The sequence below is a fragment of the Carettochelys insculpta genome, chromosome 10 (genome assembly GCF_033958435.1).
Source record: "Carettochelys insculpta isolate YL-2023 chromosome 10, ASM3395843v1, whole genome shotgun sequence".
Lineage (NCBI taxonomy): Eukaryota > Metazoa > Chordata > Testudines > Carettochelyidae > Carettochelys > Carettochelys insculpta.
This window is the reverse complement of record NC_134146.1, coordinates 25,676,256-25,698,683: the sequence shown is the minus strand read 5'-3', so window position 1 is coordinate 25,698,683 and position 22,428 is coordinate 25,676,256. Positions and strand designations below refer to the sequence as shown.

General features: G+C 42.0%; 1 protein-coding gene across 5 annotated transcripts in view; it reads right to left on the bottom strand.

Annotated features, from left to right (window-relative positions):
• Positions 1-21,417, bottom strand: part of HPS3 (HPS3 biogenesis of lysosomal organelles complex 2 subunit 1) — a 28,643-nt gene extending 7,226 nt beyond the window's left edge. For 2 of the 5 annotated variants that reach the window (XR_012646896.1, XM_075004713.1), the window contains exons 1-13: positions 21,072-21,417; positions 18,505-18,999; positions 17,233-17,422; positions 14,628-14,716; positions 13,359-13,551; positions 13,021-13,102; positions 9,572-9,726; positions 7,561-7,669; positions 7,161-7,342; positions 6,660-6,840; positions 5,823-6,053; positions 2,848-3,033; positions 765-953 (exon numbers count right to left, since the gene is read on the bottom strand). Coding sequence is in view for 4 of the 5 variants with exons in the window: in XM_075004713.1 (XP_074860814.1) it covers positions 765-953; positions 2,848-3,033; positions 5,823-6,053; positions 6,660-6,840; positions 7,161-7,342; positions 7,561-7,669; positions 9,572-9,726; positions 13,021-13,102; positions 13,359-13,551; positions 14,628-14,716; positions 17,233-17,422; positions 18,505-18,999; positions 21,072-21,294 (2,505 nt within the window). In the remaining variant the exon portion in view is untranslated. Of the gene's footprint in view, positions 1-764; positions 954-2,847; positions 3,034-5,822; positions 6,054-6,659; positions 6,841-7,160; positions 7,343-7,560; positions 7,670-9,571; positions 9,727-13,020; positions 13,103-13,358; positions 13,552-14,627; positions 14,717-17,232; positions 17,423-18,504; positions 19,000-19,328; positions 19,362-19,837; positions 19,926-21,071 lie in introns of those variants that run through there. The other 3 variants (XM_075004711.1, XM_075004714.1, XM_075004715.1) reach the window with 3 other exon arrangements.
• Positions 21,418-22,428: the final 1,011 nt, after the last annotated feature.

The following is a 22,428-nucleotide window of genomic DNA, read 5'->3' as shown; positions in this document are numbered from 1 at the left end:
GGTCACATATGAAACCCTTTCCAATGAAGGAAATCTCTGAATAAAGGATGCCATTTTAGAAAAGTTTATATTGTAAATATCTTGGGAAAATCCTGAAACTAGGCTAATTGACTGAAGTATGCTTTGAAGCCAAATGCAGCCCAATGATTTATTTCACATTTGTTAGTTAGAAGCACCTCCAACAACCCATCAAACAATGAAAGGCTTTAGCTGTTCATACATACCATGGCTCTTATTCCATTATTATCCTAATAAAATTATTAAGCAGTTCCATTGGCACCTTCCCCTTTGTTTTTCAGATAATGCAGCTAAAGCTATATTTAATTTTCACCTGAATGGGGAGGGAAACCCAAATTCTCTTATTTAGCTACAGTTTAAGAGATGCCCAACACCCATGGAACTTTTTCAGAACTCCGAAGCTCTAACTATTCTGAAGTAATTGCCATGTGTTCTGGATCAAGTTCATCCTGCAAACTGCAATAGCAAGTCAGAGCCCCTTGATGTCAGAAACTGGAACTGTCTTGTGGAAAATGCATGTAGATATGCCAATGGGAACCCTGCCCCCACACAGCAGTATTCTAAACTTGCTAATCCAAAGCCAGGAATTCTTTGCAAGAATTACTATTTAATAATTCAACACTAAGCTTAGGTGCTTGCATTCTCACTACTTTTACTGAAGCATTCAAATAGAGTTTTATGACTATTCCCTTACATACATGCACGCACAGAGTTTGTCTCTCATGACAATATACATGTGTAATTACCAGATCCTCTGTGGTTTTTAGTGACTTGGTATCAGGAAGCCGTTTCCTCGACAGTCTCCAAATGTACTGTGAAATAAGTCTGAACAGCAGCTCTTCGAGTATTTCTCTCTCAGGGCTTGCTACAAGGAGGGCTTCCCAGAAGTCTACTAACAGCTGAGGGGTGGTATCTTCATTCTTCTCACAAAGCATCTGAACACCATAGAAGATTCAAATATTAAGGAAAATTATGACTACTACTACAACATTGTTTCATCATTTTTTCATACGCTCTTGCCTGTCTATATCCAGCAGTGTCATGTCTTAAACTGCAAGCTCTTTGGGGCAAGGGACCCTCTTGGTATAGGAGCTAGCACACGGCGGGGGCGGGCTCCAAGGTGCTGAGACAGTGGTTGGCAACCTGCAGCCCATCAGGATTCTGTGTGTAGCCCATGAGACATTTTGTTTATGGCTGCCCATGCACAGAGTTCCCAGATTTTGCTGGTATTCATCTGCATGTTTTTTTTCCTTCCAGTATTACAGTGTGTGCTGACTGTGCACAGTATGTTGAGATCTGTGTGCTCCCTCTTCATCCAATCAAAGCATTATTATAGTTCATCTGGAACAAAACTTAAAATTCCAAGTATGCAGGTTCAGCTGGCAAAACTGCCTTGGCCTGGAAAATGGTCTTGATTACAACAATCTTGTGACCAACCGAGATGCAAAAGGGCCACTCATACAGCCCGTTCACTTGCCTAGACTGCTTAAGTAATATAACAGTAGCAACAGAAGCCTGAAGGAACAAAAGTTTCAATAGACTAAGTTTTGCTCTACTCATTGAGTGTGTTCCTGTTTTTGTGTAGTGCTGATGTATTTCTAATACATATGGTCCCAGAAACTGTGTTAATGGCATCACAGAAGTGCACACAACATACCTGAACTCTTGATTCCTTAGTGTATAGATTTGGTTTATGAAAAAAACCATTCCTTTATGGGGTTTTATTCTGGTATCAATGGTGGTTGTAATGTAAGCTGTTTAAAGAACCAAAATGTTGAAGACTTCTAACCTATGTCCACACCTAATCAAGTCCCCTTTGAAGAGTCATTCTAAATCAGAGAGAACTGGGGCTAACTTAAAGGAAATGCTCCTCAGTTCACCTGCCAGTAGGCACTAATCATAAGGAGTTTGAAAGACTCCATCTAGAGGACCACATCACCACTGAGCCTTTTGCGGAGCTTTTAAATGCTGGTTGGAGAGACTGGGAACTTGATTACAGCATTTACATTGACCCCTAAAGCTGAAACCAAACACATTAACCGTAAATATGCTGGCTAATATCTTTCATTTCAGGAGTGAATATTTAATGAAAATTCAGAATGACAGAAGTGAGACCACAAAAGGCCTGGGGCCAGGGGCATAAGAAGGTAATTTGGCTCTAAAAAGATTGAAACTCCTTATAATGAAGAATAATCAAGTACTGTGGAGCAAGGAACCCCTTAGTTCTAACTTCTGCTCTGAGCTTTCTTTTGAGGCCAGGAAAAAAAAGCACTTGTTCAAGTTTTTCTTCCTGTAATGTGGGAATGGCTCACCTCTTGCTTAGGTCTGTGAGGACTAATTACTTAATTCAGACAATATTTTAGAATAAGTACATAGATTATGTAGTGTCACATCTCACTTGATGTCCTTCTGAAAGAGATGGGTATGCTACATTAATCCTGGCTGCAATTTTCAGAAAGAACCTCGGGAAGTTATTTACCCAACTCTTATTAAACTCTGCCTACCTCCCTTAGATGCCTTTGAAAATCCCAGTCTCCAAGATCAACATGTACTTGCTTCAGCTGACAAATGCAGAACAAAGATAAACATAATGCATTTCTTTGGCTGAATTTAATGGTTGGGTGGTTCACAAAAAGAACCAGTTTCTTATTCCAGTAAAAAAATTTCTACTAAACTTTGTGCTAGAAGCCACTGGGCTTTCACGTTTTCCCTGCTGTAATTGTTGAGGATCACTGATTGTTTTGGTCACCTGTAGCTGTTTACACCAGGCCTGGGCTTTGTAGAAGCCAAATCAAACCAAAAAAACAACCACCCCAAAAACAGACAAACCTCAAAATAGGAGTCTGCTTCTGCCAATTCCATTTTACTGTTCTCATGTAGAGCCAACATCGAAGCCACCAGCAACCCGGGCTGTGTCTCCCCCAGGTGAATGGCAAGTTCGGTTGGAACAATGCACCCTTCTCTCTGCTGCCTCAGAAGTCCTGGTTCCCCAACAAAACCATAGGCCAGTCTCATCTAGACACAGACATTCAAAAAAGTCAGGCAAACAAATTAACCCTTCCCAAACTGAGAGCTTATGCAGGCAAGTCTGGCTTATCAAGATGAAATGTATCTTTTCACTGGGCTAACCTGTGGGACTATTGTGAAGTTGCCCACAGCTGCAGCTTCAAGTTGTGCACAGGAATAGTGGTTGCTGAAACCTTTGCACCACTTGCATGGGCAATAAGGCCACTGGCTCTGTAGAATCATGGATCTCAGCCACATGCAGGCCACAGTGTTTGGCATCCAAGGCTTCCTGGTGTTGCAGACCAATCACATGCTTTATATGAACAAAGACATTGCACAGGATCTCTATACTCTACCCTTAATGGTGAAACATTTCATTCTCTTTGTTCTTGCTCCAGTTCCATGACCTTCACTCACTTTATATGCACAGAAAATTAGACTTGACTATAAACCCAAACCAATACATACTTGGGGCTTGTCTGCATATTTGGCTTAATCTAATTCTTGACCTCTCCCCTGCACCCCTCCACTCTCCGATTTGCTCACCTTGATTATCTTTTTCTGATTTGTCCTCCTTGCTTACTGTTTTTGGTTCTCTGTGCCTTAAATATTCAGTCTGCTCTGGTCTGGCTACGGTCTGAAGAAGTGGATCTGTCCCACGAAAGCTCACCTAATAAACTATTTTGCTAGTCTTTAAAGTGCTACTTGACTGCTTTTTGTTTTGATAGTGTATAGACTAGCACGGCTTCCTCTCTGTTCTTATCTTTCCAACCCTGACAGATTCAGGAAAAGTACAGTTTATTCATCAGCAACTGCAGTTTATGCAGCATATTAACTCAGCCTCTGAGGTGCTCTTTACGCTTTCTAGAACCCTACATTTTCCCTTGTTTATTTTACTTCATCAGTATTTTTGCATCCAGTCAGAAAGAGGTGATCATGTTTTGCCATGCAAAAGATAGCAGGTGGTTCTGAACAATTCTATAGCTGATGCTCTAACACAGGAGTTCTCAAACTTCACTGGACTGCAGCCCTCTTCTGATAAAAAATTATTTCATGACCTCAAAAGGAGGTCTGAAGCCCTAGCTTGCCTGAGACCCACTGCCTCAGCTGAGGGGGCCCAAGCCTCAGCCCATCCTCTTGGGGCTTGGGCTGTGTGCGGGGGTAGGGGAACGGGACAAAGCTGAAGTTCAAGAGCTCTGCAAAGGCAGGGTAACCTGTAACCTTGGGCCCAAAACCCACAACTGAAGCCCTTGGGCTTTGGCTTAGGCCATGGGGAGTGGTGCTCAGCCCTAGCACATCTAGGCCAGCCCTGGTGACCTCCTTCCCATTCCACAAATTTTCAGAACTGCAGATTTAACATATCCAAACCTCCACACTCTGCACTGAGAAATCAAAGACAAGTCTGTATTTAGTGATGGTTCTGGCATCAGCCCCGCGCTGAGATATACCCACGGCCGTATTTTCTGACAAAAATTAGACACTTGTGACATCTCTTCCAAAGCCATTTGTAAGCAATGTTTAAAATACATGAAGGATGAGGTCACTCTAGGCCCCAGCACAGTCCAATCTCTCCTGCCCTCTTGCAATATTCACTTTTAAGCACCCTGACCAGTCCTACCACCAACTTCTAGCTTGTGGCCTTTCCCCTCGCACATAGGAATTTGAACAGAAACATCAATACCAGGGTTGGATTTAGGCAGCTTATGGTGACCTCCCTTCAAAAGTTGTCTACACTAGTCCCCTTCTTCGAAGGGGGCATGGTAATCAGCCCACGTGGGGAATAACTATGAGGTGCTACGAGGCATATGCAGCACCTCATTAGGCTAATTTTCAGCATGGGCACTTTGAAGTTAGCAACTTTGAAGCACTGGCAAGCTGCGTAGCCACAGGCACTTCGAAGTACCCACGCAACTTCAAAGTGCCCTTACTCTCAAAATGGGGTTGCGTGGGCACTTCGAAGTGCCCGTGGCTACACGGCTTCCCGGTTGCTAACTTCAAAGTGCCTGTGGTAAAAATTAGCTTAACAACGTGCTGCATATGCATCGCACCATCTCATTGCTATTCCCCGGTTGAGCTGATTACCATGCCCCCTTCGAAGATGGGGGGCGAGCGTAGACACAGCCAAAGTGTGTGTACATCCATTCTACAGAAGACTGAGATCAAGTCCTGCTGCAATACATTTCCTTCTGATAACTCTGACACCAAAGCATGTTCTCCTCCTCCCTCAGTAAGGACAAAATGCTTTGACTGTGGTTAAAAAGAGGACAAAGACTGGGGACAGTGGACTGGATACAAGGAATGCTTCATCAACCTGGACATCCTGTCCATAACTCTTTGCACACAAAACACCATACTCAGGGTCAGGCAGGACTCTGCACCTCTTCTCTGTGGGTCGGGGACAGGGCAGCAGACTGCAGAGGCTACCAGGCTGCAACTAATATCTGTTTGCTGTAATTCAGAAACACTGACATGCTTCATGATTAATATTAAATATTATTAAAAATTAAAATGTTAAAGAACTAATATTTGAATGTTATGTCCACATCTATACTAAATGGGAAGTCTAGCTTCCCTGAACAACAACCTAAACAAACCCAATTCATACCCCCATCCACCTTCCTTTTCCCAGATGTCTAATAAAGATGTCTGGGGGGGGGGGGGGGGGAGGAGGAGGAGGAGGAGGAGGAACAAGATTTCCCCTGCCATGAGACACAACTTTGTGCCAGACCTGCTGAGTTTGGTTTCACAGAGAATCTAGCACTAAAAGGGAAGGTGGCTGCACGGGAAACATTCTGTACCTCTGTATAGTGATCCAGCTCATTTTTATATGCCTCTAGATTTCCCATTTTCAGAGCCATGGCAGCTTTGGTTAGTGTCAACACCACTGATGGCACAATCAGTTCCACTTTCTGCAAAATCTCCACTGCTATCAAGGGACATACATTCTTCATGCAGGGACTGCAGAGCACATGGGGCAGCTGGTTTGGTTCAGCAATACTGAATATCTGAAGCACTTTGGCTGCTGATTCCTATTAAAATAAAAAGGCATTTAAAATAATCTTGGCCTCCTGGATGCACACCGGAATGAAAAAATGGAAGTCAGCTACTAATGTGCAGAAATGGTACATACTTGCTTACAAACATGAGGGCATACTGTAGTTGCTAAGCCACAGCTCAAAATGGTAGGGGCAAATGAACTCTATCAGACATCCCGTCCCTAGAGACATTCTGCCAACTCAATGAAGATGCATCTGGAGGGCTTTAAAGGTGCTATTTGTAGATGTAGCTTGGGCTTGGTTCATTACATGGATAGAGACAGCGAAAAGGCTGGAACTAAACTTTCCTAGAATGTTCAGATCCCCAGCCTTGGTCAAAAAAATCTACCTCCAGAGAATGTTCATGTGTCATGACAACCAAACCTACAAACGCATACTTCCAATGAGAGTCCTGAACTGGACATATCATTGGCAATCTGTGTTTTCAGGAACTACCCCTTGCTTATATTTGCTCGGCAAAAACTAAAACGGGTCCCCTTGTGCCTCTCACGTGCAAAGGAGAATAATCATGAAACAGACAGATACGGAGCTTCAGAATAGGAAATAAGCAGTAGGTTACAGAGAAAGTCCTTTTCTTACTTTGCTTAACTCTTCATTTAAATCCTCATAAAGAGAATGATTTAAGTAAAAGATAAATCCTTTTTCATATTTCTGTGTGCCACCCTCTACCAGTGAGTCCATTCTCTTCAAAACTTCAGTTATGGACAAACCAGACATCTTGTAGTAAGGCAGTGCAAGATGGGAATCCTTTGTGTCAAACCTGAAAGCCATGGGAGGAAAAAAAAGAAATTATTGCTGCAAAGTCCTCAAAATTTAACCATAAAAAAGACTTCCACTGATCTGTAAAGTTCTTGAGGCTGGAGATATTTCAGTATTTACATATTTCTAGTCTATGCTAAAGTCAAAACTACATGGCTAATGAATGAGAAACCAAGCGGAAGAAAATTTTAACTCTGACAAGAGACTGTATATGCAGTGCAAATGTAAAATGGCGATGAGAACAAATGATCCTAAAATTCTTAAAATTGGCCCAGGAGAGCATCCTTGGAAACCTAAATTAACATCTTTCAAAATACAAACCTGCTGTAACAATCTCCTAGACGAGCGCAGCTTTCTCTGAATGCTGCCAGGAGCATTTCTTTCTCTTCTGATTCCATCAGACTGGGGTCCATGAGAGCTGCTCTGATTAACAAGTGAGCCTCACTTAAAAGATGGATGCAACTCTCCGTTCTTACATTTTCATATGTCTTACTGTACTCTACCTAGAGCACATTAAAGAAACACTTAGATAGTCAGCCCATAATGCAGAATGTTTATGGACAGTTTTAAAGCTGGCAGAAGCCATTTTAAATCTTGGCTGATTGCATGCGACGTCGCATGCATGAATACCAGATAGGATATCCGGAGCAAAGTAGCATCTCCAATATCTAATCTCCAGCATGATATTTTTATCAGCAAGAATCAGACAGGAACTGAATACCATTTCTTTGTAAAGCTGAATGGTTGAGATAGTGTTCACAATATACAAATTCCAGCCAGCTTCTGACTCGGGTGGGGACTTGAGTTTGACGCTGTCAGCCTTTCTGGAACTGAAAGGAAAGAAGGAAAAGAATGAAGCCATCGCTAGCCAAATAAAAATTGTGGATGAACATAAAAGCTTTACAATCACTGATTTACTAAACTGATAGTTGCATGAAGTAAATGGAGACTGGAACAATTCAAACATATGTGCAGAGATTGCTTTCAGGACTTGTCCACATATGAGAGTTAATTTGGATTAAAGCAGGGAGTGGAATAGCCATTTCTAAACAACTCCATGCACTGACAAGCCTGTAGGCTTTAAGTTCTTATGGGTAGGGAATGCTGAGCATAATCTTTAGCTAAACAATCTATGCCACTGACTTCAATGGCACTAAAGATTTATAGCAGCCAAGATCTGCTCCTCTGTTTTCACTTGCATCTCACATGGCATTCAGCACACTTTTATCAGTTCAGTAACTACTACCAGGGTCACTATAAGGAGGTGGGTCAAAAAAAACCTTTTTCTTATCTCAGATACTGGCAAGGTCTTCAATATTTTGGAAAGCCTAGTACTCTACGAGATCACAACTTAGTTCACTATTTTTGGATAGTTGTACTTCTGTCATTTTCTTATGTGATAGGATGTGAAATAATTTAGATACTTCGCTTCTCAATTGAATATATGAAATAAAGTTACATATTTGAATTAATTTGATTGATGAATGTGTTGTGCAGATAGCTGTAGCAGAGAACTCATACTCTACTTCCACTTAGAACTGTGCAACCCGTCACTTGACTGTAACAGGGTTCAAAAAACTAGGTAAGTGCATGCTGGATAGACCCATCAATGACTATTAGCCAAGTTAGGCAGACAGGATATTTCTAGCCAATGTTTTCCAGAAGCTAGGAACAGACATCATGGTATGGATCACCTGTTCCGTTCACTCCTTCTGCAGCACCTAGACCACTATCTGCCCCAGTATGGCCATTCTTACATGCAACACAGCATATTTTGCCTCAATGATCACAACTATATTTCTTATACCTCACTACAGTGATGTATTAGTTCTCTGGGACAAAAGCACACTGCCCTCCTTAGAATTCAGCCCAACCATTAGCAATATATGCCCCCCAAAACCAACAAGAGAATGTATGAGAACTATACCTTGTTTTGTGCTGTGACACATCTACATCGGTATTTTAGCACTGTCACTCAGGAACATACATTTATGTATAATGTGTATTTAAGGTGAAAGACAGTAGGGATACAAAAGTGTATTTAATAATATAATGCAATGCCTCTTTAGAGTAACACTATCAGTATCTTGAGTAATTTATACGTTATTTTACATTTATAAGCTTTCCTCTACTCTTTTCACACTTTGGCTATGTCTACATGAGGATCCTCTGTCAGAGCTCACTGTCGGAAGGGATTTCCTGGTAAAATTTCTGTTGACAGATTGCATTACACAAAGCAGATCGAATGAGCAATCTGCTCTGTCGACAGAAAGCCAGACTGGCCAGCCCTCTCTCGACAGAACAGCTGACTGGAAGCTCTGCAAACAGGGCTTTCAGTTCACGGGGCAGCCCCATCCATTGACAAAAGGTCCCTAAGGCATCTATATGGCTGTTATGTTGACAGAATGGTGTCAAGAAAGGTGTTCTACTTGAGGTATAACGCTGCTGACAGATCTTCCAGGATTTGTTGACAAAGCACATTTTGCGTGTAGATGCTCCACATTTTTTTGTCAACCAAAGCCCAGTTTTGCAGGGAAAAGCCTCTCATGCAGACACAGCCTTTTACAAGAAAATCCCTTGGAATAAGATCCATTTCATTTGGTGTGTTAAGACTCAAAAATTCATAAACTTGATTACTATGCTCATTCTTACAACCCCTTCATATATCCTCCTTCAATCACAAGGCAAAACTGCCTCTTTCACAAAATTAACCTCTGAAATACAGCACTTACAGGACTCTTCTTGGAGGCTTTCTTCTTTCAGTAATATCTTCACTAACTGCCTTAGTCAGAAGAATAACATGATTGTTGAAGTGACAAATAGCTTTCAGCCCTATGAAGAGCTGCATTCTTAATGCACAGACATCTAGGGACACAGGTGGACAAGCCTATAAAGAAATTGATTATTTTAGGGTTAAAGAACCAGAGGGCCCATAATTAACAGGATAGAAACAAAAAAACTCTGAATTCATAGGTAAAGTTACACTTTATAACTTTGAACAGTTCTAAAGAGTTTATTTACAAGAACATTATTGCAAATACAAGATCTTAAAAGTCAGGAAACACAGGAATTAAGGTCTCTTATGGGTGACATTTGTAAAAAACCCATTTTTAGAGAAAACATTGACAACGCATGTATTTCCCTAACCTTATTCTTGAGAGTGGCTTCCCAAAAAAACAAACATTCAGCCTGTGGCAATCCATACAGAAAATTTCAGCCTAAACAGCTTGAATCTGTTCAAGTTAAAAGGGACTGTAGATAACAGGGGAGATTAAAAATGTTAAAATATGACTTTATTTAGGCTTATTTTACAATAATAAACCCTTTTAAAATTTATGACAAGAAATGAACTTACTGTAAAAACTATAATTCTAATTAAAAAAAAGTTAGCATCAATGAGACCTCCCCAGTTTTTTTAACGAGTTAAAGGGTGATGCCTTTTTAATCGTATAGAATCAGGGGATGACACCTAACTCAAAGTCAATTTAAGCTTCAAGAATGTGTCAAAATGCCACATATTGCAGAAAGTAAATATATAGTTATTTTAGGTCTTTACAGTGGAGCAAATAGTGTATTTACATTTTTCCAAATGTCAAATGTTTTCATTTTTTGTTGTGGACAAAGCTTTTGATTTTGATGATTTTTGGTTTCAGACAGTTTTGCTATCAGAGCATTTGCTTTATTGGCCTAGTTTCAAAGCAGGAAATCTTGTTTTCCTTCTCAGTTTGAATAAAATCCATGATGGAGACAGACAGATCTGCAAAATCTTAGAATTTGAGAGACACGAGGCCAGACTATCAGAAGCATTTAGGTGCGGCACCCAAAAGGGCACCTAGTGGTATTTTCAAAAGGCACCTAAGTTATACTAAAAACAAAGTTGTCAGGTGGCATCATAAACACTATATATATTTTATTAGGGCACACGCTTAACTTACTGATTTCAATGGCACTTTGGTATATAACAAACACTGTAGAAAAATACTGTTTGCTCAAAATAGTTCCGAAAATCTGACCCATGGTGATCAGAAACAGTCAGTCAGTCAATCTACTAATTATAGTTAAGACCTCCTATTTCTTACTAACTTTTTAAAATATACAAAAACATTTTTGATAAACATAAGCACACCCTTCTTGCATCCCTAGTATATTTAAGGTAGCTTTATGTAACTAATACACTGTTAAATGCTGTTTTTGTGAAACTCCAATCCAATTCTAATTCTATTCAACTGCAGTTTCATAAATCCCAGAGGAGGAAAGAGGGAAAAGCCATCACGTAGCAAATAAGTGGATCATTTAGCATTTTCTAACACAATAAAAACTCCAAACAGTAAGACTTAATAATTGCACATAAGCTATATGATTGTTTAAAATGTGTAAAGATACAGTGCATCTGCCTGGTTAGCAAGAAGTTCCAAATTAAGCGTTGAGGCTTTATTAGCAGCAAATCATCATGCTTTAATGGCTATACCAATGAATATGGATGAACAAAAGTAACTAAAAAGAACAAATGCAAAACAAGATTAAAACTGGTTATTTAAATTCAGTTTCCTGCTTGCAAATTTCAGTTGTGATTAAAATCAGCGATTATAAAAACCCAAAATAATTTCCCAGGACAACAGGGTCTTTAATGAGTAATAAAAGTCTTCTCTGTTATTTTATATACTACAGGCATCTCATGTTAGGATTCATACAGTTAAGGTTGCCTGACACTTTGTTATTGTGCATATCGTAGTACTTAATTCCTGATGTTTAAATTGGTTTCTATCTCTACCATTTAAGCACCACGTTATCCTGTAAATTGGTCCTATGGCAAAGTTAGTCTCCCTGCAGAACATTTTGGATGACATTTCAGGAGACTAAGATGGCTCTCTCCCAAAGGACTAAAGTGGCATAAAGTGAATTCTACAAATCCATCCACTTAGTCAAGCAAATATGCCTGGTCACATTTATCATCAAGTATATTATGTGCTTCTTGGAGAAATTTCCAAAAATGTACTAGGTTAGCTTAGTCACAAGCCCTCTCAATTAAGATTCAGATACATAATTTTTATGAAAGTCACTCTCATACTGAAAAACAAAACTTTTTATTTCCTGATATGGTGCCTCTTCAGAGTGCTACAACTTCCCTCCTTTCAACAATCTGCATGCCAACCAATATATTTTTAATTAATGTAGGAAAGTTCCCACAAATGTTTATAAAAGCTTTAACCTGGCTGCCCTACTAGTAAGTATGCAGATATTAATTCAATCCTGCACAATTAATCAGTTTACCACTGAAAGGCTACGCCTACACTTGCATTCCTCTTTCTAAAGAGGCATGCAAATGAAGGAAATTGAAAATGCAAATGAGGTGCAGATTTACATATCTGGCACCTCATTGCATATTCTTATTTATAAAGCCCTTCTTTCGAAAGAAGAAAACCAGTGTAGACACTACTCTTGCGAAAATAAATCCCATCTTCAAAAGAATCCTTCGTCCCATGAAAAAAGGGCTTTCGAAGATGGGATGTACTTTTGAAAGAGCAGTGTCTATACTGGTTTTCTTTTTTCAAAAGAAGGGCTTTCGAAAACTTGGGGGGTCCTTTTGGAAGATCCCGCCTCCACAGGCGGCACGTGATTCGAAAAGTCGCACTTTCGAATCACCGCGGCTGCCATTATGCTAATGAGGCGCTGCATATTCATTGCAGCGCCTCACTAGCATCTTTCAAACCCGCTCATTAACATGCCCCTTTTGGAAGAAAGGGGCATGCGTAGACCCAGCCTTCAAGAAGAGCAGAGAGAGCTTCCACGTGTATTTGTTATATTGCTTTAGGTGTCAAAGATTATCTGCTGCCACAAGCTGAACTTTGATCCCTGAATTCAGGTCTTAGTTAAGTTTTACAAAACAAACACCTCTGTAAAGCCTCCACTAATATTCGGTTAATGATTTAGGATTTTAAGGAGCAATAGTAGATCCTGTTGCAGCTACGACTTCTACACCCAGTAGAACAGAGGAATGTGCTATTGGGAAATATTAAGGTGACATGAATGCATTCTGGTGTCACTAAGTTCTATAGGCTGAAACAATTCATTAAGGTTTAACCAAAAGGCATACAGCAGTGCGAGGAAGATAAATGCCTTTTTGATACACACATTTGCTTTGTTAAGTTTTGCAACTGTCATGAGACTAATGGAAGCACACCTTCATGGTTGTATCAATGTATGGGTCCTCCTCACGAGCTGCTGCTGCACTGCATCGCACTGTGAAACACTGCAAGCTGTTACTGAGGCAGAGAAATGACAATATGGATTAAAATTAAGATTTACTTATTTATTTATCAATTAATAATAGCTACAACAGTACACACCTACGCAAAAGTTTCCTTTGTGTGGATTGAGCCACAGGGTGAAAGCAGAAGCAGTGTTATATTACCAAACCTAGGAAGTTGCAATGAAGGGTGTAAAGATGATTTAATTAGGGAGCTGATGAAAAGCAGGTTAGATCAGCCAACACAAGGATCAAAGTTATGAGCACAGTACCTTGTAATAACATGTAGGAATTGTGGGGTAAGAACGGCCTGCTCAGATCTCTCCGAGTACAGATAGGTAGAAAGCAGCTCTACTAAGTTTCCAACCATGTAGAGATATCCAACATGAGGCAAGGAAAAAAAACAGAAGATGCTCAGCAATTCTTTGTTAGCTGCAGTTTTTCCATTAGCTGTCGTAGAATTTCCTGTATGTAACAAAAAAGGAAATGTATTGCTAACGTTTGATTTAGAGATTTGGAATGTTTAATCTACTCCAAATCACATAAATGAGGTTTCTACTGTTGGTTGTAGGTATCCTAACTTCGTGTGACACTATTAACAATAATTTATGAGCAACACTCTTGTGCCATAATGTCAGTTTGCCACACAGGAGGATTAAGTTTAAATCAATATTTTATTAATACTTTACAAATTAAGTTCTGCCTAATCTGTGTGAAGACAACAGTAAACAGAGAGTTTGGGGCTCTACTTCAATTACTGGAAGCTCAGCACAAGTCACAGTCATTTCTTCATTAAAGGGTGTAACTGTTAAAACAGAAACAGGGTAAAAGAAGGAGAATACAAAGCACATTTTCTCCTAGACCAGGGGTCTTCAGCCTTTCCTAGCTGGAGTGCCGAAATCCGACCTTCTGGCCTCTATGTATGGTCCGAGTGCTGGTGGTATTTTAGAAGTCACTAACAGTCCTACTTACAACAGCTTCATTAATAAAGATGCAGAGCTTTACCGCTTAGATGGTGGTTCGTAGCATTAGCTGGTCTTATGTTAATCCACAGGCAGCACAGCTTTGGGCAAGCTCCTGGCTGCATGGGGGAGGATGGGTGGAGCTGAGCTCCAACTTTGCGTGCCTATGAAAGTCAGCTAGGCTATGTCTACACTAGCCAAAATCTTCAAAATTGCCATGCAAATGGCCACTTCAAGGTCTACTAATGAAGCGCTGAAATACATATTCAGCGCCTCATTAGCATGCAGGCTGCTGCGGCACTTCGAAATTGCCGCAGCTTGCTGCAGCATGGCTCGTCCAGACGGGGCTCCTTTTGGAAAGGACCCCGCCTACTTTGAAGTGCTGCGGCAGCCCGCATGCTAATGAGGCACTCAATATGTATTTCAGCGCTTCATTAGTAGACTTCGAAATGGCCATTTGCACGGCCATTTCGAAGTTTTTGGCTAGCGTAGACACGGCCCTTGTGTGCCGCTCTTAGCACCCGTGCCAGGAATTGCTGACCCCGGCCCTAGACCTTCTTTGTATAAGCAGACATTTACCTGTCTTATACATAGGCAGGAGCTGAACAGAGTGCAACTTGGCCTCATCAACGGAGAAGACAAAAGATGACAAATCTGGAGTAAAACGTCTAGAGAAAAAAAAACATGAGATAATCCATGAAAAACCAACAAAAGAGATTAAACTAAGACAAGTAAATAATGACTATAGAAATAACTGTTTTTAGACTTCATTAGATTTTAAAAAATGCTACGTTCTTGAAAGTTTAACATTTTTAATACAGTTAAGAGCTTGTTTATACTGGTTTGTTTTGTTTTTTGGCAGAAAACCCCCCTTTTTCCAGAAATAAAACCCTTGCAGACACACTGCAAAGCTTGTTATTTTGGAATATCAGGGCATTTAACTCAAAATGGTAACTGCACCAAAATGAACAACTTTTGATGACCCCCATTCCCTTTCAATTTCAAAACTGACTCAGTGTGTACTAAGCATAGGTAATTACAACTTTACTGGCCTCCAGGGAGGAATCCCATCACTGCTCTTATTTCAAAATTAGGTTCTCTATGTGAATACTCAATTTTGATATGTTCTTGCAGTGTGAACTCTCTTTCAGAAATAACTTATTTTGAGGTTAGAACATTGAAATAAGTGATTTCTGGAAAAACCCTGCAGTGTAGACATAGCCTCAGAACTAGAGAGCAGAGGAGCTACAAGGGGGAGCATTCATTCCAGCTGGGATTGGAGAGGGCAGCAGAGGTGAAAGACTCTTAAAGTGGGCCTGAGAGAAGGCCAATGCACAGGCAGGTAGCCTCAGGGTAGAAGGGAGTAGAATTCAGGATCCAGAGTAGGAGCAAGGTGCCAGGGAGGTAACCCCCTGCATGGAGTCAGAATTCTGCACAAGTATTAAGAGCTAGGGATGAGCCAGGATGGAATAAAGATTCAAGCCTGGGAAAGGTACAGAAGTTGCTTTCTACGGTCTTTTGTTTTGGGGTTTGAGTTTGTGCAACCCTGGGAGGCACTCAGTAGAGCCTTACAAATCTGAGGATGTGGACAGCTGAGGTCATTTTTGTGGATAGTGGATCAGATGCAAATGTAACTCACAGGGCCCTACTCTCCTGCAGCGTCTGGCCCAGGCAGCCCCGGGGATGCAGAATGCTCAAGGACAGTGGGCAGGCTGGGTGGCAAATCCGAGTTGTGGCTGCCCAACACCCGCTCACCATACCACCTCCTGTCCAGCAGTTCAGGATCCTTGGACAGCACGAGTATCCCCCACCATTGCCTGGTCAAGAAGCACTGGCCACTCTCCCAGTCCCAACTCACCAGCTCCTAGGCAGCATGGCCTGCCACCAGCCAAAGGGTCGGAAGCAGGTGTAGCCCTGCTGCTCCATCCCACTGTGATGAAACATATACTACTGTTCACTGCCATATGCCTTTGCTTGTGAGCCTCTGGGAGCAGCACATGATGCAATGCCCTTCCCCCGCCCAGCTACTTCCCCGCTGCTCCTGCCCCTCAAGACCCTGTTCCCGGTCTCCACATTTGTGCTGCATCCTGCATTTCCCTGCTGTTCCTCCCCCTCAAGACCCTGCACTCCACTAGCCCTTGTAAGGCTTGCTGCTGCAGGTGGGTGATGTGGATACACACAAACAACTAGCATGCTGCACACTGATACTGATGGATGCAAGTCCACATTTTTGTATCTGCACAGGGCTCAACTACTCAGGGCCAACTCACCATACTGTGACTACTAACAAGCCTTGAGACACTACTACCCATAGCACAAGTTATGACAGCAAGGTATCTAAGACGGGTCATGTAAGGTATGGTATGTGAACACATTTGCCCCTTTTAAAAAAACAACCAAACAAAAAATGCTGTATGAGTTGTGTACAGTTGTGCGCACACACTGGAAATAAGTTTTTGAAATAAGCTTGAGAGGCAGTGCATACAGCAAGCCTGACAAACCCGAGGCCAAGGATGGGGAACCTATTTGGTGGTTCGTCGTCTCTTTTCTTCTGGCTGAACAGTGAGAGGGACTGAGCAGATACAAATCCAATTGAGTTGATGAAAGCTGAACGTAGTCACCACCTTTGAAAGTAAGGCTCTAAGCGTCTTGACTGAAGACGCATATCAAGTCAACAGCAGAAATCATTGTCCTGTTGATTGGACTATGCAGTCTCAACCAGTAAGGGCCAAAACCTGAAGCAGCACCAGCATAGGATGTCAATGCATTTCTAGGATCAGTGACTCATAGTGCTGAGCCAATGCAAGGACTCACTACTCTCCTCCATACCAGAAGGCAAGCTCTGTACACTGCCCCAGAGAGACAGAATGGAAAACCAGGAAGTTTAAAACATTACCAGAAGATTTATGCACACAGCCACATTTCATGCAGGAAATGACAATGGGATAAGCAAGTGGATTTGAAAGCCCTGAGGAAAGGAACAGGGGTGGCTTTGAGGCTATCTTTCCCCAGTGTTTAAGAGCAATTTCTGTAACCCAAACCAATCAAGTTGGGCTTTGAGCTTTTTATAAAGATTCTGCCCTTCAGGAAGTAAACCACAGTTATTTACATGCCCCCAAAAGGAAAAGTATCAACACAGAGCAGGAATGTAAAAGCCATATATGGCAAGTGCAATATTTATTACCTGAATAGGAGATACCGTACTTGAAAATATTCAGTGTCTTCCTTAGCTAAGCCTGTTGATTCCAGTGTTACCAGTATTCCGCATAGTCTGCTTTCCTTCCCAAGCAGTTCCACTGGCTTCTGACAGATGACAAAGTCATCCAACTCAAGCTGAGAAGAAGAAGAGGCTGAACGAACTTCATCTTTTACACCTTAAACAATTAAAATAAAATATTGTATCAAATTTTCCAAACCAGTGCCATGCAACTCTCAACAACAGAAGAGTGAGATGAGAGAAAGTGTTCAATAAAATACTACAAAGGCAGAGAGAGAATTTGTATCAGCCTCAAACAACAGAAGATTTGGTTTGGTAATACCAGTCGGTTCTTCTCAATCTTTAAATGTTAGACAACCTATGAGTTAAGGATTATGACAGCTAATAACTATTCTTCCCAGTACAAAGAAAATACAGTCTGATTTTTGGAGAAAGTGGCACGTTTTTATATAACTATTGCATGGGTATTCAGAAGTGTGTCTGCTCTAACCAGAGTAACCCTGAACTGGGACAAGCAGCTAGAATAAATGTTGTCTTAACATCATATTTGCGCTAGCAAGTAGAGCCACAAGCACCCAGAAAGCAGTCTGAAATTGCCAATTAAGTATAAGCAACATAAGAACTATAGGTATGCATCCCTTACACGCTATGTAAAATTTAAATGGGAAACCTGTCATCTTGCCTGGCCTCCTCACCTACATGCACACTACCAACTGAATTTAAAAAAAGAATGAAGTTTCTGATAGCTCACCTTTTATACAAAGCAGGTTGAATTATTTATATTTTAAAATTCCACTTAAATTATGTTACAGCAAACTGTTTACATGTATAGGTTCTTTTCAGCAACATAGAAACTGACTAATCAGGTAAGTATTGAAGCTCACTATTCACAAAGTGCTGCAAACATGCAAGCACTAGTTTAAACTTTTGCTTTTAACTCCTTTCAGTTATAGGCCCAGCTCGTGCAAGCATTCATGCAATTTATGCATTTGAGGAGCCTCAACAAAAAAGAGCTAAGTTAATGTGCAAGTGTTGCAAAAGTGAAGAACAGTAATCTTGGTGTTCCATGTAAATACAAAAGATACAAGCTTTTCTGACAAATGTGATATTCAAGCTGATGATGTCCCTCTACATTGTTATGGAAAAGTTTTTAGAGCAGCCAATTTACTTGAGAACACTTTGAAATTGATACAACTTAATCTCCAGATTTATGAAAAGGAAAATTAATTCCATATTTACCTTCATCTACAAGCTTTTCTGGTTCTCTAGCTTTATCTGCATATAGTTCTGTATTATCTGCATCCTTCTGAACAGGTTCCAGCTTCAGGATTAAAACATCCAACTCTGTTGTTAGAGCTATGTACCGAGCACAAAATGCTACTTCTGTAGGGGTGACATTATCAATGTGCAAAATCAAGGAGAGTTCAAAGTCTAATACCGTCAGATCCTGATTTATGACAAGATATTTCAAGCAGAACAGGACCAGTTTATTTTTGCAGCCAACAAGAAGATCTCCATTTACTGGACAACATGAAATGCACAAAGGTGGGTCTGAAAGAGGCATTTCCATAATTGACATCTGAACTTTAGAAGATTCGCTGTACGATTCTTCTACCTTGTGACCCACCATCCGGACACAAACTCGAGTGTTCCCTGTTGACATGCACCTCCAGTTCATATAAGCTCGTAAGAAAGTGGCCTTGTTTTTCTCCTCAATTGTCACCAAATAGTCTCCTGAAAAGAAAGCAACAATACTGTGATAACATTAACCCATATATCATACAAACTTCATGCAGTTTGAATCCTATTGCTGCTAAACCCAAGACTCTGATGAAAAAATTTGTGGAATTAAGCAAGTTTGTCTGAAGTGTTATTCTTGTTACCAAATATTTTTTCTTGAATAAGAAGGATTAAAAGTATAAACCCAGTTAAACATATTAACCATGCAGCAGAAGGAATCATGTATCACAACACAATAGGGGTTATTTGCCAGCTTTCTGTGCTATTAATAGCAGTAGTGAACTCACATTAAAAGTATATTATCTAAGACAATATGCACTTACATAAAAATTGGACTATCTCAGTTAACTTTAGAGAGCTTGTACTAGTACATATGCTCTGAAAAATTAAAAAAAAGATTACCATTAAATTTAGAGTTCAGTAAGTACACATGGAATGTATGCTCAAATATTATCCTTAATCCTAATATAAACTTTGTATTTGATTAGCAAGAAGAGCTTCAGAGAAATCTTTTGAAAAGAAAATCAACACAGCAATAAAATTTACTCCAAGAACAGAATAGTCAACACCTCTGTACCTTTCCAGACACATCATTTTACCACTCTCCAGTTTAATCTTTCATTTTAATCATGGGAAAACACTCATCTAGAAGGAAATCTGATCAGGTTGCTGGTGGCACCGATGTTTGTTTTAGGATGAATGGAGAACTGCAAGAAGTTTTCCAAGAAGTCAAAAACTTATTTGAAAAATAAAAAAAGGTGTTTTGGGTTGTTATAAGGAGGCAATATTGTGAAAATGTGGTGTTTAAGAACCCGAGCTGGGAATTTCTTACCCAGAGTGAAGCACATCCTGAATACAATAAAAATAAAGGGAATGAAGACAAACGATTAGGACTCAACACAAAAATAATGGTTAGTTCCCATTCAGTCCCATGGCACACTCATTAGGAATCTGCCAAGACAAAAAAAAAAAAAAAATGATGGAGAAACCAGCAGAAGTCAATACCTCAAAGATGCAGGGGAAAGTTGGGGGCTGGGGGCCACTTCCTCTATGTGTGATATAATGCCCAGAAAGCTAGGTAAAGTATGTGCACTTCACCTCTTAAAAAGAAAGTATCAGAACACTAAGCATATTTCCTCCAGCGCTCCTGAGTACTTCTGTCTCCTTCCATGCACCAGGGTCAAAATCATCCACTAGTACAGCTCCGTCTTCCCTGGTTCTTTCAAAAGCTTTTTTTAGGACACTTGAGGGCTCCTCCAACCCCAGGACCTGCAATCAGCTCTGTGCCCCATAAGTCTCTTGAACAAAGAAAGTAAAATCCGCCCCCCGCCATCCACACTGGCCTGGCTCTCCCTGTGCCAAGGTGCTGCTAAATTAGGATTAAATGTAACAGAGCCTGAGGAAAACGTGCCAATGGCCTGAAACCACAGCATGGAGGCAAACACAATGGCCCTCAAGAAGCAACTATGAGGATGAATAAAATACAATCATGCACCTGATATTGAAAAAGTATATACTATGTCCACTACATTGCATCTGACCAAGCTGGTCTTTGCCCAGGAAAGCTTATTCTTCAAAATATCTGTTAGTCTACAAGGTGCCATAGGACTTCTCATTGTTTCTGGAGATACAGACTAACACGGCTACCCCTCTGATACGTGAAACATTATACATATAGATTCACAAATATTTATAAATACTGATACTGAACATGGGGACGGAGGGGTGAAGGCTTGTTGAAGGAGCGGGGAAGTAAGTGAAAATAAGAGCGGCAAGCGGAACAGACAGCTGAAACAAGCAGCAGCTCCGCCTAACTGAAAGCTTATCAGTTGGGCCAACCAAACACACCTCGCCCTCCATGGCTCAGTGGCACAGAGCTGAGTAGGGGCCCTGCTTCCCCGCAGCGCTCAGGCTGCCCCGCCCCCTCCGTTTCCGGCGCCTAGCTGAGTTTTGTAAGAGGAAGCTGGGTCCAGAACCCAGAGACCAGCTCGCGTGTGCCCCGGCACAGGGTCCCTACCCCAGGGCGCTAAGAGGACGCAGGAGCCAACCGGCCGCCCCGCGCTTACCCGCCTCGCTGTAGGCCATGCGCCGCACCCGGCCCAGCGTGTTGAAGCTGCCGAGCGGCTCGCAGAGCTCCTTGTCACCCACGTTGAACGCCTCGACCTTGCAGCCGCCCGTGGCGCAGGCCACCAGCAGCGCGTCCCGGCCACAGCAGAACAGGGCCGGCTCCTGCTTGCTGGGTACCACCCGCTGCGAGCCGAACGGGTGCAGGTTGTAGAGCTGCACCATAGCGCCCTCCTGAGCTGGAGGCCGTCCGGGACCCCCCACAGCCCTCTAGCACGAGAGCGGGCAGACTGCAACTGCCCCTTCCGCAACAGGCACCGCCCTGGCCTGGTCAGGTGGCGGGAGGCGTGAGCAGCGTCAGCCTTGTAGCGTGAAGGCGGGCTGGTCTCGACTGGGGCGGGGGGAGTCTGTGCGTGTCCCGGTATGCGTTGCGGTCCTCGTACGCGAGTGCATGTGTGTTAGCAGGACCGTGAGTGCCCGCACGTGTGTCAGTGTGCGTGTATATATCTGTGCGCAGCAGCGTGTCCGCATCTGCGTGGGTGTTAATGTGCACATCACGTACTGGGGTGTGTGGCTGGGTTGGGGAGGGCATTTCAGTGGACACTTATCTGTGTCTCGGCAGGTACAAGTGTAGCTAGCATGTGGCCCTGCCACGGGCTGGGGGCGTAAGGGAGCAGTGGCCTTGTGGACTCCTCAAATGCATAAATTGCATGAATGCTTGCAGGATCAGGGCCTATAACTGAAAGGAGTTAAAAGCAAAAGTTTGAACTAGTGCTTGCATGTTTGCAGCACTCTGGCTGTGTGTACACTACTAAAATAACTTCAAAGTTGCTTACTTCCAAGTAAGCAACTTCGAAGTAGAGTGTCTACACACACCCTACTTTGAAGTCAAACTCTGAAGTAGGGCACTACTCCATTCCCAGGAATGGAGTAAGGATGTCAAAGTTGGGCTGCCTACTTTGAAGTTACCTTCTAAGGAAGGGAAAATGCAAGTAGACCCTCTGATGGGTACTTCAACATAGTGCCTAACTTCGAAGTTAGTTCCTAGTGTAGACACAACGGCCATGTCTACGCTAGCCCCAAACTTCGAAGTGGCCATGCAAATGGCCATTTCGAAGTTTACTAATGAAGCGCTGAAATGCATATTCAGCGCTTCATTAGCATGAGGGTGGCTGCGGCACTTCGAAATTGACGCACCTTGCCGCCGTGCGGCTCGTCCCAACAGGGCTCCTTTTCGAAAGGAGCTGATGGGAATAAGGGGACTTCGAAGTAGGCGGGGTCCTTTCGAAAAGAAGCCCCGTCGGGACGAGCCGCGCAGTGATGAGGCGCGTCAATTTCGAAGTGCCGTGGCCGCCCGCA